The sequence below is a fragment of the Gavia stellata genome, chromosome 1 (genome assembly GCF_030936135.1).
Source record: "Gavia stellata isolate bGavSte3 chromosome 1, bGavSte3.hap2, whole genome shotgun sequence".
Taxonomy (NCBI): Eukaryota; Metazoa; Chordata; class Aves; order Gaviiformes; family Gaviidae; genus Gavia; species Gavia stellata.
In genome coordinates, this window is record NC_082594.1 from 85,363,795 (window position 1) to 85,380,538 (window position 16,744).

Below are 16,744 nucleotides of genomic sequence, written 5' to 3' on the forward strand. Positions count from 1 at the left end.
TTGCCAAGCACACCCACACAAAAGAAATTCACTTTGAAAACTGCCTAACTGCAGATTTGCCCATTAGATCAGAACAGCCTTGGGTATATAATAATAATTTCTTGCTTAATTACATGTTTACTCAGGACATTTAGAGATATTCTGGTCTTCTGAGTGAATGAGAACATTTGAAGAGCAGTAGCTCTCTCCCTCCCCCAGCGTGGAGGTGTTGCAATGCTGAGGTTGCTGCTATATCCCAGTGTCCCTCAGCTGCCTGGCAGCAGGCACCATGCGTGAACAGGCAGTAGGTGACCTCGGGACCCCTTGGCGAGGTAGTGGTGGCACTGGCTTTCTCAGGAGCACCGCTGTGACAGCAGGAGCTGAAATTCTGCCGGTCATCTCCATTTTTGTCCTAGCTCTTCATGGTAGGAACCTACCTAGGAAGTTTGTCCTACCATGCTTAATCAGAGCCCTGGGAGTTCGACACATCAACGATGGCTGTGGGTACACGTAGCCAGATGGGTGTTTTCTCAGAGGAGACAGGCAGAGCAGCACACAGGGGAGGTAGGAAAGCCCTGCACTGACAGGACAGACAGATGCAGAGCCAGACCTTGCTTGAGGCCAAAATCAAGGTCCCACTGTTTTTCCTGTGGAGGTTTGCCCCCAAGTGGCTGTGCTTGGAGCTGTGCAGGTCCCTCCTGTCCCCTTCTCCTTGTGCACTGACTAAGACCATCATAGGTCTTTGCAGGACATTGCAAAGAGTTTCATATCCTGAACTCGTCATCTCAGCAGTGTTTGTCTCCCCCTGTCTCGACCCTCCCCAGAGATCCTCCAACACCTTTCACTGGGAAGCTGAATTTCAGTTCAAACCCTGATCCCATTAACTGCTGTCAATCTGCTCAGAGCAGGTGACTGGAAACTCAGCTGGAGGACCAAGGGTGAAACCACCCTTGTGTATTTGAAGAGTAGACTTAACTGGTTGATGTATTCAAATATACATATATATATATATCTGTATCTATATCTCCCCACCCTTTGTTGCACAGACAAAGGTGTTTGTCCTGCAATAAGGACTTTTCCCAGCTTGGGAGAACTGGTTTTGCACTGACCTGCGTAGAAACTAACCTGCTGGAAATAATAACTGGGAACAGTCCTCTTTTGATTTCCCCCCTCTGCTCTCCTGTAAGGCTGATGGGCAGCTCATTTGGAGGCTTCCCTTGGTTTTAGTCCTGCACATGGGACCAGGACAGAGCAGGAGGTGTTGTGTATCTAGGAAGAGAGTAGGACAAGACAGAGAATTAGGCCTTTTGAGACTCACCACAGTTTTTCTTTTTTGAGGAGTCCATATAATGCAGTCTTTCAAACTGAGGTTTGTGGTTCATCCATCACGGCGATGTTGATAATGATTGGGAGGAAAAATGTTCATAGGATTATTTAGCAGGTCTGCTAACTAATGCAGGGACATAACAACCCCCACCGAGAAACACTTCCTAGAGCTTTCCAGTGTGATCAACAGACCTGTTTTCTTTATCTCCTTTTTTGTTTTATTTCCTATCTCAAAAGAAGTCATTCTTCACTCTTTGGTTTTGAAAACAGGACATTGCAACAAACAAACCAGAGTTTCCACCAGAAGAGGATTTCAGAGATGCAGGGGTTCAGCAAGACCCAGGACCTCTGGGCATTGCTGTTTGTCCTTTCAAGCATTATAAAAAGTGACAAAAAGCCAATTGGCCGTTGTCACCCTGACACAATGATTGCAACCTTAGAGATGTAATGATAACATCAGAAAACCTTAGCAATCAATGTATTTGATAAATCACCCTCAGGACCAGCATTATTTATATCCATTGCTTAAATACCTCATCGAAAAAATTTCCCTTATGTTATGAAATAGATAATTTATAATGTAATTGGATAAGTACCTTGTGCTGCTTCAGCTCCAGGCAGTACGCAGTTTGAATTACCGAAGCAATACAAGGCATTCTTGGGACAATTTAAGTATGTCTGTACAAGGAGATTGAACCAATTTCACTGCAGTTTTGCCTAATCTGAGTAAGCAAAATCAGCACAGACTTCACAGGGGTCCAAACCACTCTGTGGGCACAGTTGCTTGAAATGCATTTTGTAGAGTAGTCTGTGCTGGGGAACAAACCCATCAGTAGGAAACAGCGTGGAAATCTCAGCATGTTTTGCCCCCGATGCTAGTTTATCCAGAAAAAAATTATGTGCTTTTACCAGAAACGTTTTGTGTCTGTTTTTAATTTTTTTTTTTTTTTTTTTTTTTTTTACATTTCACATTTATAGTTTAACAGCACCCGTTCGCCCTCCCCAATTGAGTGTTGCCACATGACTCCCTGGAGTAGAAAGGTACTGGAAAAACAAGCCATCCTCAACTAACAGCCCTGTCTCAACTCTTCTCCCTTCCAGATCCTAACCCTTCCTCTTGTTTGCTTTTCACTTGCTAACTTTACTGCTCTAAAAGAAGCCTTTTCTGTTTTTCTCTTGTCAGTAAGACATAAGACATAATAAAGCCACTTTCTTTTTTCCCCCTTTTTCATTCTTCACCTTGGATGGGTTTCAGGAGCTCGTGGCGATGAGGCCACCTCCTCCTATCACCTCCTTTAAAAGTCCTGAACCGGGACAGACTCGATAGCTTTAGTGGTTGCATTTCATTCTCTTGCGATGTGTTTGCCAAACTGCCCCTTTTCTTCTTTATTTCCTAAACGGTAAGAAACTGTTTGGGCAATGCCAGCACGACAGCGGGTATTTATTCTCTGTCCATTTGGTGATGCCACTGTTTGGAGAGGAGGAGCTCTGGCAGCCAGGGTCACTTTGGCCGCTTTGTCCAGCACTTCATTGTCATCCAGGGGAGGGATCGGCAACAAATGCAGCCGCTGGGCGTGTGTGTGTCTGTGTGTGTCCATGTGTCTGCGTGCGTGTGTGCAAGGGGGGGTTTTTTTGCATGCATGCATCAAACTTGGGGGGGGGGGGAGTTACCTAGGAAACAAAGTCTTTTGTGCTTGAAGTTTATATGAGCTATTCACGTCTGCTGGGGATCGGCACAAAAGCTGCAGGCAGAAAGAAGGCTGTGATGTTTGACTGAGATCCTACGTGGGAAAAGAGGGTTTTCTGCAGGCGGGAGGAGGAGGAAGCGTGTGTTGTCTTGGGTCTGGGGGTGCTGCAGGAGGTGACGCTGGAGAGGTAAGTAAGTGCCCTCCAACAGTTTAAATAGTAGCTGCTGAGTTAAGATCTTAAACGTTTTTGGGGGCCGGGGCATAAATGCTGTTTGGCAAGCTTGAGACGGTTAATTCCCCCGGGATTTGTGAGGAGCCTGGGCGGAGGAATGGCAGAAGTACAATGGCAGCCCGGGCATGATCCTGTGGTGTTCAACACCCGCCTGCTAAACACCCTGCCAAGGAGCCAGAAAGCAATATTTTATCTTTACTGTGTTTGCTACCGAAACTAAAACTGGCAAATAAAGCGTAAACAGCAGGCATGAGGGGGAAGGCTGGTAGTTAAGCAGCTGGGAATTCAGAACCAAAGAGAAAGCTGAAAGGGATTGCGCTTCATTTTTAAAAAACGAGAGGCAGTTGGATGTCCTGGACTCGTCGGCGAGTTGTCACAGCTTATGGAAGAATGTATTAATGGAAAAAGGGAGGGAAATTAGGCAGAAAAAGGTAAGTGTTTCTCCTCTCCATCCCTTCCAAACAAAACGGAAACTTTTTTTTGCAAACAAAGAGACCCCCAAACCCGAGTTGGTAGCCAGCACCGCATGAAAATGTGCTTGATTTATTTTTCTTTTACTAAATGAAATTATAGTGGCTTTGCAAGACAGGCTGTTGTTGGGGGATTTGTTATTTCTCCCAAAAGAAGACAAACCATCTGTGTTTCTTCCATGCAGTTTACTTTTCTGCCTATTTCTTTATCTTCGGTATCTAGCGTTTCTTGTAGCATGCTGTAAAAATGTGCATGGTTTCTAAATAACCCTTCGAATTTCTTCTGGTGGTGGCTACTCTTGTAGCACCTGCCGCTTCCCACCGCATAGCTGCTGGGTTGCTGTAACTTCCGTCTGCTCATGTTCTGAGTTTGTAAAAATGAAAAGCAAATTATTTCCTGAAGTACAGAGGGGTATTCTTTAAAAATTTGGGCCTTCTGATGTTTGTCCTCAAATGAATGGTTATATGGGGCCAGTCCTTGCTAGTAATCAGCAGACTCCGGTGTTCAAAAGGTTGCGGATGCAAATGAGAGCCCACGTGTCTAGCGCTGATGGTAACTGAGGGCACACTTGGAATGGCTACCTACAAATGCAGGACATGCCCCTTCTGACGGAGGAGATGTCCTGTAAATGTCACTGGAAATACGCTGAATCGTTTCCAGTATGTCGAGGTATTTTTCTCCTATTAGCAGGCTGTTGTTTTTCCATTGGAGAATAGCTTGTGCTGTGTGACTTAGCTAGAACGGTTCTTCCTTGCATCCCTGTAATTGATTTCTGATCTGTGTGACTGCTTTGTTTCAAAATTAGCCTGTGTGCCTGAGTGGGAGACACTGATTTTGAATGTATTCATTTGCAGTCCCATCCACCAGAGGACGAAGATACAGATGTCATGTTAGGGCAGAGGCCGAAAAATCCAATACATAATATCCCTTCTACACTGGATAAACAAACCAATTGGAGTAAAGCACTACCTCTCCCAACTCCAGAGGAGAAAATGAAACAAGATGCCCAAGTGATTTCTTCTTGCATTATCCCCATCAATGTCACTGGTACAAATCTCTTCTATTTCTTTTTGTATTTATTGCATGGTTCAAGGGAGGTCAAGTACTTATTTTGTTTAATTTATTTGAAGTCACGGGATTGTGCAGTCTGGGGGCAAAGACCCTAGCTTGAGGATTTAGCTTCTGGAAGACAGTGGGCTAAATTCATCCCTCATGCGTGGCCACTGGAGTCACTGAAGTTGCATCTAGGATTAATTTGGCCCATATTTTCAGAGTCATGTTATACAGTGTAATGTAACACTGGTTCCCTGTATAAACAATGTACTTTTGTGGCGTATATAACCTACAGTCTGTATTTACAAAGACCTCAAATAACTTTTTGAATGTAGCTGACTGAAATAATGCAGAAAGCCACCGAAATTAATCATATGATTATCATGTGTAGCAGGAGAAGAGAAACTAGAGAAAGTAGGCTACTATTTGCAGTGCTTTAAACTTGCGAGGCATGACTGTGTAGTATGCAAACCATCGCTCTGAGATCTCTTTACATGCAGCTATGCTGAAGGTATAGTAATGGCATTTTCTTTTACTTATATAACATTTGGATACATTTGGCTAGTTTTATTTGAAGGATAATTTGTTTATAGAAGCAGCAGGTATATCACTTATTAAATGTGATAGCAGACTTATTTCCAGAATCAAAAATCAGGCTGTTTTTCTCTTTCTCTTTTTCTCTTTCTCTCCTTCCAGAGGGCTATGGTAAACATAAAGTTGATCTGAGTTTTCTTCAATAATATTTCGCACCAAGTTTTGATTGATGTAAGAGCATAAAGTGGGCTGACTTCCACGGTTATAGACTTGAATATAAACAATCAGGAAAAAAGCAGGGAGCTTTCAGTTAGCCTTCATTCCCCAGAGAAAATAGTTGTATTTAATTCTATTTTCCCAGTAACTGGAGGGTTGGGGGGAGGTCACAGCCCCTCGCATCCCATTGCTCTTTCCCGTGTCTATCAGCGGTGCCCAACCTTCCTGCAAGACAGGCTGTGGGGTTTACCGTGGTGCCGGGGAGGGCTGTATGCCCACAGTCCAGCTTCAGTCCCCAATCGAGGGGCTCTGGGCTTTTGGGCTTGCAGCCCGTCTGTCCTACAGCGTCACGGTGACAAGTCCCCTTTTGCTCAACCATCTGCTGCATGAATCCTGCTGGTGATGGCAATGCGGTCCTGGTTCCCCTCCACCCCGGCATCAGAGGTGACGCCACTGGGCGCCACCAGCTCTGCCCACCCGGGGAGGTGGCAGCCGGGAGTGGGTGCCCCCACCACTGGGACGGTGCTTCTGGTCAGCCGGTGCCCCACGGGAGGAAAGGTGGCTGGCTGGCAGAGCTGCCTGCATAGACCCTGCAGGGCTGGAGGCTGGGAGCCGGCTGGTCGAGGTCGCAGGTTGGGCACTGCCGACAGAAATCCCCATGGAAAGTAGCAAGTAGTGTGGCACATTTCCACGAGGTAAAGCTGGTGTTAAAATGATGCTCTTTCTAGATTCATTATAGGACCCTAACTGGTGTAGGCTTTTTAACATGGCTAATGTCACCTAATGCAGTTCAGAGCAGAGTTAGGTCTGGGACCAATGTTAACTTTTCAAGTAATAGCCATTTTTGCCTAGACTCCACCTGCCATACATTGGAACCAAATTTCCACTGATCAGTTTTACAGATCAAGAATGGTATGTAATCTTCTGGATGTTTATGTGTATCATTCTCATTAGCACTAATGGGAATAATTTGTATGCGTCACGGGGAGGATATACCCTCTTCCACTTTCCTCTTGGAGATGACCCCCATGCATCTGGCGCACAGAGCATGTTTGGCTAACTCCCAGTTGCTGGAAAACCAGCAACGATACTGACTGATTTTTCATTTCAAAGAGTTTGCTTTCAGTTCTCTGGTTTTGTTTTTTAAACTTCTCCCAACCCTGAGAAATGTTCACTTTTTTGAAAATGACTGTTGTTGGAGTTTACAGCACTTTTGTTCCATATTAAAGAAAGTTCTTCCTCTGCTTATTCCAGGGGCATTGGTGGTTACAGGACATCTGTCTGAAGCCTCTATTTCACTGTAGATTTCAAGAAGAACTTTTACAAGAAAGTTACTTTTTAATGTTTTACATTGTTATGTACTGTAATATGTACGTGTATGTCTGTGTATAATTATGTTTTCTATAATTATACGCTATTAAAATAGAGCTTCTTATCAGGAATTTTTTTTTCCTTTTGTTTCGTTTAGTTTGTTCATTTTTCTTAAGATTACAAACCACTGTACCAGCGATCCTTATGTTAGTGTTTTTATGGACCTGGCACATGTTTTCTGAGCAGTCCCACATCAACTTCAGAGAGCGTGAGCGTACAGTTGTGCAAAAAGCCAGTGCAGATGGGCACTGGTCTTCTGGTGGGCCTCCTTTCAACTTTATTTTGACAGCAAAGTGTGAAAAACAAAGTGAAAGATTTGCTAATGCTCTTTGCTAATGCCACGGAAACATAAAGAAAACAAGGAATTCCTGCCTATTCTGTATGACTGTGGTCATAAATAAATGCACCTGTGAACTTGGGCTCCTAAATCCAAACTGAGGACTCAAAATTGGGACTGTGTGACCCGATTCCCACGCATACCACTGTGCGCTGAGCACTTGCGAAAATCAGGCCACTTACTGATGTACACAATTAAATAACAGCTGCCCATTTATGTCACCCTTGGCCATGTGTCATCGTTACAAAGAATGCTCTCTAAACTTGCACAGGGACTCAGCCCCATTTTAGCTGTCTCCTTCCTTTTTGAAATGTTATCCCCCTTGGCATATTGGTCTCCTAAGAAGCGCCCAAGTACTGTAATATGGCATTATAACCTTAAATTGTTTTCTTATGCTTAGTTGCTTAAAATAAGTCAGGCTATAGCGGAACAGATTACTCTTTGCAGACAAGTTACTGTCATTGTCCCTATGACAGATGGATAAATAGCTATAAGAAAAATGCCCTGTTACCAAGAGCTCTCAACTCTATTTTCCTTCCTGATTTTATTTTCTTTTCTCTTTTCTTTTCTTTCTTTTCTTTTTTTTTTTTTTTTTTATTTCCCCGCCTTCTGTTATTTTTGGCAGACCAGGCTGCTGAGGGGGAGCTGGAATTAGATGTAAAACTGTGATATACTGTGATATAATTTACATAAGAGCTACATAAGGGCTCCCTTATGTTTATTCACAGGCTTAATCCAAGCTCACATACCTCCACTGTGTTCCAGCCATGAAAATTTGTTTACTATTTCTAAAGGCTAATGAGACCTATTTATGGGTTGCAGGAGTTGGTTTTGACAGAGAGGCTAGTATACGCTGCTCTCTTGTTCATTCACAATCTGTACTACAGCGGAGACGAAAGTTGAGGAGGAGGAAAACCATCTCTGGCATCCCCAGAAGAGTGCAACAAGAAATAGGTGTAGTATAAATACAAATCTTCCGTAGATAGCTTTCTAACGAACTTAAATCGCAGAGATAAGAGCTGGTAGCCAGCTTTCCAACAAAACAAAACCTTGAAAGCGTAAATGCTTGTGGAGTTTTGGAATGATGTGGTTTGTTTTTTTGATTTACTACAGTAAGCAAAGCTATATTACTCCATATGGCCTTGACGGACCGGGGGCCTTACTGAGTAATATAGATGTACGTGTTCAGCTCTTATCGTGTAAATGTTAATCAGTTCTTTTTTTTTTCCATTTTATTTCTGTTATGAACCCATAGTTATGTGCATAAAAAGTAACTAGATTAAGTGAAAGTTTTTTCTTGCGTGAGGGGAGCTTAAGGTAAAGAACTGACAGATGTTGCTCAGCAAAGTGATGATAAGCTGTCACAACAGCCGGATAACTCACTCAGATGAGCAGTTGGATATCCGCCTTAGAGACAGCTGCTAGTACCCTACAGGAAACCTTGCTAAACATTCCTTTTAATTATCATGCTCGTCCTCGATTCCTTCCTTTCATTCTTTATCACCAAGGATATTTGCCCAAAATCAAGCGGCTTACCTCACTTTTTGTCCCAGGTAAATTAGGAGCAACTCTATTGAGGGCAAATCCAGTATAAAATTGGTATTAACCCAAAATGAAACTAACTGGATCGTTATTTCTTAATGTTCATCTGCACCTGAAGATGGCTCTGGTATCTCGGTCCGTTGCTGTGAAACTTGATGGAAAACAGAAGGAATGTGTTTATCATAGGGGATAAGCAACCAGAGAACCTATGAAAGAAAGATCCTGTTGTCTTGCAAATATTCTTGGTAGTAAAGAAGCAGATAATGGAAATTCTGAACAGACAGGTAGTCAAAATAGAATTATTTTTAGAAGCTCACGGAGTGTTTTGTCCAGCAGCCACTCCTAAAAACTGTCTTTAACTAGTTGAAATAGAGTGACAAAAACTGAAAACTTAGTATTTATGTTAATATTTACCACAGCAAGATCAGCTCCGCGTGAGATCACATTGCAGAAATAGGAGAACTAAGATCACATTGCAGGACTAGGAGAATTTCCCCACCTCACCGGGATGAGGTCTGCCTTATATACTCTTTATAGCAAAGTTAAATTTTGTCCAATGCTCAGCAAGATTAAAAAAGAAAGAATACAGCAGATAATGTTTCTTGGGTTGCTCTGCGGGTCATGTCGCGCCAGGAAATGTGGAGCTGTCTCCCACTCACCCGGCTTTCCGTGTGTCCTAGATTCAGATGAGTCGCCGGTGGCGAGAGAGCGCAATGTGATTGTGCACACAAACCCAGACTTCTCCGGCTCCGGCAGCAGGAGGTCAGGGACCCGGGACTCGGAGTGCCAGACGGAAGAAATCCTGATAGCCGCTCCCTCCCGGCGGCGGATCCGTGCCCAGAGGGGGCAGAGCGTCGTCGCCTCCCTCTCCCACTCTGCCGGCAACATCTTGGTGCTGGCGGACAATGGGGATGCCGTCTTCGCTGCCACCGTAAGCAACCGCATCCGCTCACGGAGCCTTCCTCGTGAGGGCGCCCGGGCCAGCGAGGGCCATCAGGATGCCACCACCAAGAGTGCAGGGTATGAAGCAGAGCGCTTCCTAGCTGGCCAGGAGAGGATCCCAAAAAAGGGGAAGGAGGTCTTGAACAAGCAGGGTTCACAAGAGTGCCAGCCCATCAGTTTAACTTGTCCTCAGCACCTGCACAGCCCCGAACACAGCATCAGTGAGAGGGGGAGATCACGGCTGTCAAGGATGGCTGATTCGGGCAGCTGTGAGATTTCGTCCAACTCAGACACCTTCGGGAGCCCCATTCACTCTATCTCCACGGCAGGAGTCCTGCTCAGCAGCCACATGGACCAGAAAGATGACCACCAGTCTTCCAGTGGCAACTGGAGCGGGAGCAGCTCCACATGTCCCTCCCAGACATCCGAAACCATTCCTCCTGCTGCCTCTCCTCCGCTGACGGGCTCTTCGCACTGTGACTCCGAGCTGTCGCTCAACACTGCTCCCAACGCCAACGAGGACTCCAGCGTCTTCATCACAGAGCAGTTTGGTGACCACACAGACAAGGTCAGGGGCCACAGGGCGAGCTCCTTCACCTCCACCGTGGCAGATTTACTGGATGACCCCAACAACAGCAACACGAGCGACAGTGAGTGGAACTACCTGCACCATCACCACGATGCGTCCTGTCGCCAGGACTTCAGCCCCGAGCGCCCGAAGGCCGACAGCCTAGGATGCCCCAGCTTCACCAGCATGGCCACCTATGACAGCTTCCTCGAAAAGACCCCCTCTGACAAGGCAGACACTAGCTCACACTTTTCCGTGGATACCGAAGGATACTATACCTCCATGCACTTTGACTGCGGTCTCAAGGGTAATAAAAGCTATATTTGCAACTATGCAGCCACGGGCTCCGAGAGCGGCCAGATCGGGAGCGTGACCTCCAGCCTGGCTGACTGCGCCTGGCAGGAGTGCGTGAGCCACAGGAGGCAGGGACGGCAGAGCATCTCACTGAAGAAACCAAAGGCAAAGCCAGCCCCACCAAAACGCAGCTCATCTTTGAGGAAATCGGAGGGCAGCACTGACCTTCCTGACAGGAAAGAACCAAAGATCAGCAGCGGGCAGCACGTCTCTCACACCGCCAGGGAGATGAAGCTGCCCCTTGAGTTTTCAAACACACCTTCCCGAGTGGAAGGCCCCAACCTGCCAGCCAAGCAGGAGCTCCCCTGGGCAAACCAGGGCGATGGCGGGTTGAAGGACACTCCATTCGACACCACTGATATCCCCTCCTTTAAAGATGAAGGTGCTGAACAACCTCACTATGCAGACCTCTGGCTTCTGAACGACTTGAAATCCAGCGATCCTTACAGGTCCTTGTCCAACTCGAGCACTGCTACGGGTACTACAGTCATAGAGTGCATCAAGTCACCGGAGAGCTCCGAATCCCAAACGTCCCAGTCCGGGTCACGAGCCACCACCCCATCCCTCCCTTCGGTCGATAATGAGTTTAAGCTGGCCTCCCCTGAGAAGCTGGCGGGGTTAGCCTCACCCTCCAGCGGGTACTCCAGCCAGTCAGAGACGCCCACCTCTTCTTTTCCGACCGCTTTCTTTTCGGGACCCTTGTCTCCAGGGGGGAGCAAGAGGAAGCCAAAAGTACCGGAGAGGAAGTCGTCGCTGCAGCAGCCACTCTCGAAAGACGGCACCGCCTCGGTGAGCAAAGACCTCGAACTTCCTATTATACCTCCTACTCACCTCGACCTAAGTGCTCTTCACAACGTCTTGAGCAAGCCCTTTGCTCACAGGCACCAGCTGCACGCCTTCAGCCACAGCAAGCAGAGCGCGGTCGGGGAAGCCCTGCATCCCAGTCCTCCCTCTGCCCTTGCCATCACACCCTCCGTTCTCAAGTCTGTCCACCTCCGGGCAGTCAACAAGCCTGAAGGAGGGAAACAGAAAGGCAGTGCCCCAGACTTGCTCTGCATACAGGAGACTGCCTTGATGGCGACCGACGTTTCTCCGGGCAAAATGAGGCCTCTTTTAGCTAAGAAACCAGTATCACGCCAGTACTCCACAGAGGAGGCCATAATGTCGTACATTGATGCTTCCCCAGCAGAAGCGGGCCCTGGAAAGCCACCTTTAGAGAAAAGCTCCTCTTTCAGTGGGCAGAACAGCTGTGAGCGAGAAGCAGTAACTTCAGCAAGCATGGGTCTGGTTGAAATCAAACCTGGGAAGGACCAAACACACCTGGCTGGTGAGCGCTTGCTGGAAAGCACTCTGAATCAGATGTGTGCCGTCTCTGCGGATGGGTTTCAGAAGGGCTCAGCTGTCCTGACAGGTGATGATGAAGCAAAGAAACCTGGCCAGGGAGCAGAAACAGAGCACGACCTTCGGCAAGTACAGGCTCAGCAAGAGCTCTCCCCAGGAGGCGAGGGGAGGCTGGAAGCTGGGCCTGCGGGCGAAAGCCCAGGTCAGGCTGAGGGAGCGGCCGTCAGCGATCAGCTTAAGCACCAACCCGATGTAAGCCACCATGTGCCTGGGAATATCGGCTACGAAGCGGAGACGGCAGCAGTGAATTCACTCATCGAAGCGAGTTGCAAGCAGGAAAACAATATCGCATCAGGTATCCCAACCAAAAGTGCCTCTGATGACGGCAGGGCGGACGAGATGGCAGGCAGCGTGGACGAGCCTTCACTGAAAGGTCAGCTGTGAACTCTTTCTGTGTTGTACCCAGTCACGCGGCTTTGGACGTGACTGTTGGTGGAGTGAAAAAGCAGGCTGGAGGTGCAAATCAGCGTGCCTCTGTAGGTTTAAGTACAGAGTGCCCCCGAGCTGTTAGCTGGCCAGCCAGCCCAAAGATATTTTACACTTTTTCAGTGTATTCAGAGAGTATTTCTCTGATATTTATTTCCTCCCTTGTGCTGCATTTCAGCTGAAAAGAGAAAAAGGAGGAGTACTAACCCTGGGTACAGAGGAGCCTTATTATCACAGCTGTACAGTAAACGGGAGATGCCGGTTTCAGGCCCTAGCACTGCCCTCTTTATGGGCTCCAACATGCAATGTACATGGTCTTTAGGTTAGAGGATAAAGTCTGTATGGCAGTATCGGCTGCTCGGTTGTGAAACGAGCTGGTGCCTCACGTTGGCGGTGCTGTTGCAAAGCGCAGCGGGGTCTGACTCTTGACCTCTTTCCTTGTTTAAGAGTCTTCTCCAAGTGACGAGTCCATCGTGTCTCCGCTGAGTGAGGAGTTGCAGGCTGACGCTGAGGATGTCTTTGTGTCTCCAAACAAGCCCCGCACTACCGAGGATCTGTTTGCAGTCATTCACAGGTGACCTAGCCTTGCGGCAACGGGGAATGAGAACATGCAGCCCTGCACAGTCGTCCACTAACGATAGCTGCAGGATGGTTATTCGATGGTTAAGTCTTGCCCTGAAACTACCTTCTTTAGTTTACTGAGTTAGTTTTCTAAAAGGCAGCTTTTAAAAGATGCTTTATTATGATCTGGTGTGCACTCTGAGTATCTTCATGGCATGTGTAGGATGCTTTACAGATAACAGTGTCAGGCTGTTGTCTCTATCAAATGTACGTGTCTCCAAAGAAAACTACTGACAGTCGTTCCTGCCTTCTGCCCACCAGCTGTATTCTGGTGAGTGAGTTGTTGTAGCGAGAATGAGAAGGCATCTCTTCAATTTTAGAGTGTTTTGTATTCAGCTGAAATTTGTGATCACAACCGAAGTTACAGATTTCTGATATTGAATAGGTTATGCTGAGTATTATTATTACCTAAGACTCTGTATGCACTGTCATCTTTATAAAGAGCTGGTTTTGCATACATTGTTTTGTAAGAGAGGGGTGAGGTAGAGAGGGACTCTGCTGCTCAGTGCCTCATTCATTGCACAAGAGCTATCACGGCTTAAAGTGCCCTCAGTCACTGCTAGCCTCCGATATTTGATAGAGGGATTATGAGAACTCTAGCTAATATGAAAGCATGGTCAATCTGTGGAACTCCAGACCAGCATTAAGTGCTATTCTACAAAGATAATGTATGAAGGAGTGTTCCTTTCTGTTTTTACAGATCAAAAAGGAAAGTTCTTGGAAGAAAAGATTCTGGGGACCTTTCTGTAAGAAATAGATTGAGAGCTTCATCTGGGACTAGCAGCCAGCCCCCCGCCAGCAGCACGCTCTCCGCCAGCAATGTGCCACCGGCTGGCAGCGTGGGCACTCCCATCAGCAGTCAGAGGTCCCCAGGGCTCATATACAGGAATGCCAAAAAGTCCAACACATCCAATGAGGAGTTTAAACTACTGCTCCTTAAAAAGGGCAGCCGATCCGACTCCAGCTACAGGATGTCCGCCACGGAAATTCTGAAAAGTCCTATTTTGCCCAAGTCTCCCGGAGAGCTGATGGTGGATGCCCCTCAAAGCCTAGAGGAGTCTCCCCCCACGGTGAGCCCCGATGCATTGTCCCCACTCTCACCCTGCTCCCCCAGGGTCAACGCAGAAGGATTCTCCTCCAAGAGCTTTCCCATGTCGGCATCGTCGAGAGTGGGGCGCTCCCGGGCACCTCCGGCAGCCAGCAGCAGCCGGTACAGCGTGCGCTGCAGGCTCTACAACACGCCGATGCAGGCCATCTCTGAAGGGGAGACAGAGAACTCCGATGGCAGCCCCCATGACGATCGGTCTTCTCAAAGCTCAACGTAGGCTGCATGGGTGTCAGGGCCAGGCTGCCAACACCACTCAGGCTCTGTAAGGATGTGAATACAAGACGCCAACGCTGTAGCAGTCAAAAAACAAAACAAAACAAAACAAAAATTGCAGGGCAATATTGATGCTTAAATGTGTTTGTGTTTGTAAGACGCTGGGGAAACAGGACTACAGCTGTAGCTATTTATTGTTACATTTTCTAAAAGGAGGAAGATAAACTATGTCTGTTCTGTTTTCTTTTGGCTTCATTTGGTTTATCCCACTCTCATTTCCATTGTCACTGTAGATTTCAAGGCTATACACTTTCCATAGAGTTAAAAGTGACTTTGGGTGGGTTTTTTTCCAGAAACTGCCCATCTAGAAACAAATCCCTCACTGTAGTGCTTCCCTAGGGGCGGGGGGAAGAAAATGCTCTTGAGGATTGGTATTTTTCTACACTAAAATGATCTGAAACAAAATTTAGAAGAACTTAACAAAGCATATGTAAATACCATATTTTTGATAAAAATTTGTAAATAGAATTATCAAAAAAGTGGACATGTGGCAAATGATTTACTGCATAACAACTTTGTTTATAGAAGGCAAAAGAAGTCAGATGTAATAACTGTATTCTGTGAATACCATTTTCATATCAAACATAAAAAATTCACATGGCCACCAATAACCACTTTTAGTGTGACAAGCCTGAAGGACGATATTGAGCAGTGGAAAGGAGAGATTCATTGCTTTAGCTGAGGAAATGGAAAGGCTGACTGCGATGGGATTAAAGTAACCATTTGTCTTTCTAAGGCAGCTCCGAAGAAGCTAACTGGAAAGCGCAGCTGGGAGGGTTACCGTGAGGATCGGTGGGGAATGCGAGCATGCTTCCGACAGAACAAAGTCGTGTCTGATGCAAAGGCCCAAAGGGTCCCATCCCACAGCCTCCCCTCCTCCCCTCCTCCTTTATTCTAGCAGGGATCGCTTCAGAGAGGAGAGATGCAAGAAGAAATAGTACTTAACTTTCATATTCCTATTAGGCTATTGGGATACATAACACAGTCATAACCTGGTAACAATAATCTTTAAACACAATTAGTTTCTGGTTCATAAAGGAAACAAATAAATTATAAGCATGCAACAAGCGCTTTCGATTTATCAGTAAATATCCGTGATGAATTTTCAGTGAAGCTTTCTCTTTGTGCTGATGAGATTCATGCTACCTAAATATTTACAAAAATGACACTGTGAAAACGTAGCTGGGAAATAGGTATGTGTATGCATTATTTATACTCATTGCTGAGTTGGGAAGGGGAAAGCTCTGGTTCATTGTGCCAGCCACGTACAGTTGGGATCTTGTCTGGGTTTACCAGAAACGCGAAACAGGGTGGGGGACTGGGGTGGGGTGGGAAAGGAGACAAATCAAAGCAGCTGCTTTGATACAAATGAAGGCAGGGAAATAAAAGCTGAATTACTTGAAGTTACTTGAATTTTCTCATCTTAAAACTGCAAGAACGTGTACTGTTCAACTTAACCCGTGAGTCGCTTTATACTTTTAATTTTTAAACAGAATAAAACCAACAGGCCTGGTTCTCCTTTGGGCCACTGTGGTTTCCATCGATGTAGCCCCGTCCATGCTACTTGGAGAAGGCCCTCTTTGTCCAAATTTGATGCAGTTGGTGTTGGTTGCCGTAGGATATGGTTTGGAGTAGAGGAAAGGTTAGTGCAGAGAAAATAGTGCGAAGAGGAATGTGGTGTGCAGTAGGACAGGTCAAGTAGGATGGCAGAAAGAGCATGCTTCGGTACTGAAGAAATCAACTAAAAGCTGGCTTTAAGCATAAGTAAATAATTGGGAAGCGGGATGTGTGAAATGGGTCTTTACTGGTTTTTTTTGCTTTTAATCTTGTAGTGCATAAAGCTGGGAGTTTTTAAAAGCAGGCAGAGTGTGTTTTAAAGAGGAAGGTTCTACCTAAAACTGTTTTGATTTTAAAGAGTCTGAGCAAGTCAGAACGGTTTAACAAATCCCGAATGTTATTCCCCATAAGGTTCATGTTTGATTTCATCTAGTGCTTACCACAAGAAATGTATTATTCAGGATTTCCTACCGTCCTCCTGTGTAGCCTGGTTGCGTTTGGTGTGCGAGGTAGAGTTGCTGTGCATGTGGTACGTGCGTTGGGAAGAGGGGTGGTCTGTCAGCTGAAAGGCTGCAAATTTAGGAAGTCTAAATAATCTAGAAGTCTAAAATAAATAGTTTTCAAAAAGGTAATGGAAGCAAGGTTTTGGAAACAAAAGGGTAATCACATTAGTAGCTCAGTTAAGAAAATAAGCCTGAACACAACTGAAGTGAATGAATGAGAATGTTTTAAGAGGAAACGTTTA

At 46.1% G+C, this 16,744-nt stretch overlaps 1 protein-coding gene across 1 annotated transcript in view; it reads left to right on the top strand.

Moving 5' to 3' along the window:
* The window catches only part of NHS (NHS actin remodeling regulator), a 255,279-nt gene extending 240,647 nt beyond the window's left edge, over positions 1 to 14,632 (top strand). The window contains exons 4-9 of the mRNA XM_059831925.1: positions 2,284 to 2,346; positions 4,551 to 4,743; positions 8,030 to 8,161; positions 9,430 to 12,387; positions 12,888 to 13,014; positions 13,762 to 14,632. Coding sequence (XP_059687908.1) covers positions 2,284 to 2,346; positions 4,551 to 4,743; positions 8,030 to 8,161; positions 9,430 to 12,387; positions 12,888 to 13,014; positions 13,762 to 14,386 — 4,098 coding nt within the window. The 3' untranslated portion in view covers positions 14,387 to 14,632. The remainder of the gene's footprint in view (positions 1 to 2,283; positions 2,347 to 4,550; positions 4,744 to 8,029; positions 8,162 to 9,429; positions 12,388 to 12,887; positions 13,015 to 13,761) is intronic.
* Positions 14,633 to 16,744: the final 2,112 nt, after the last annotated feature.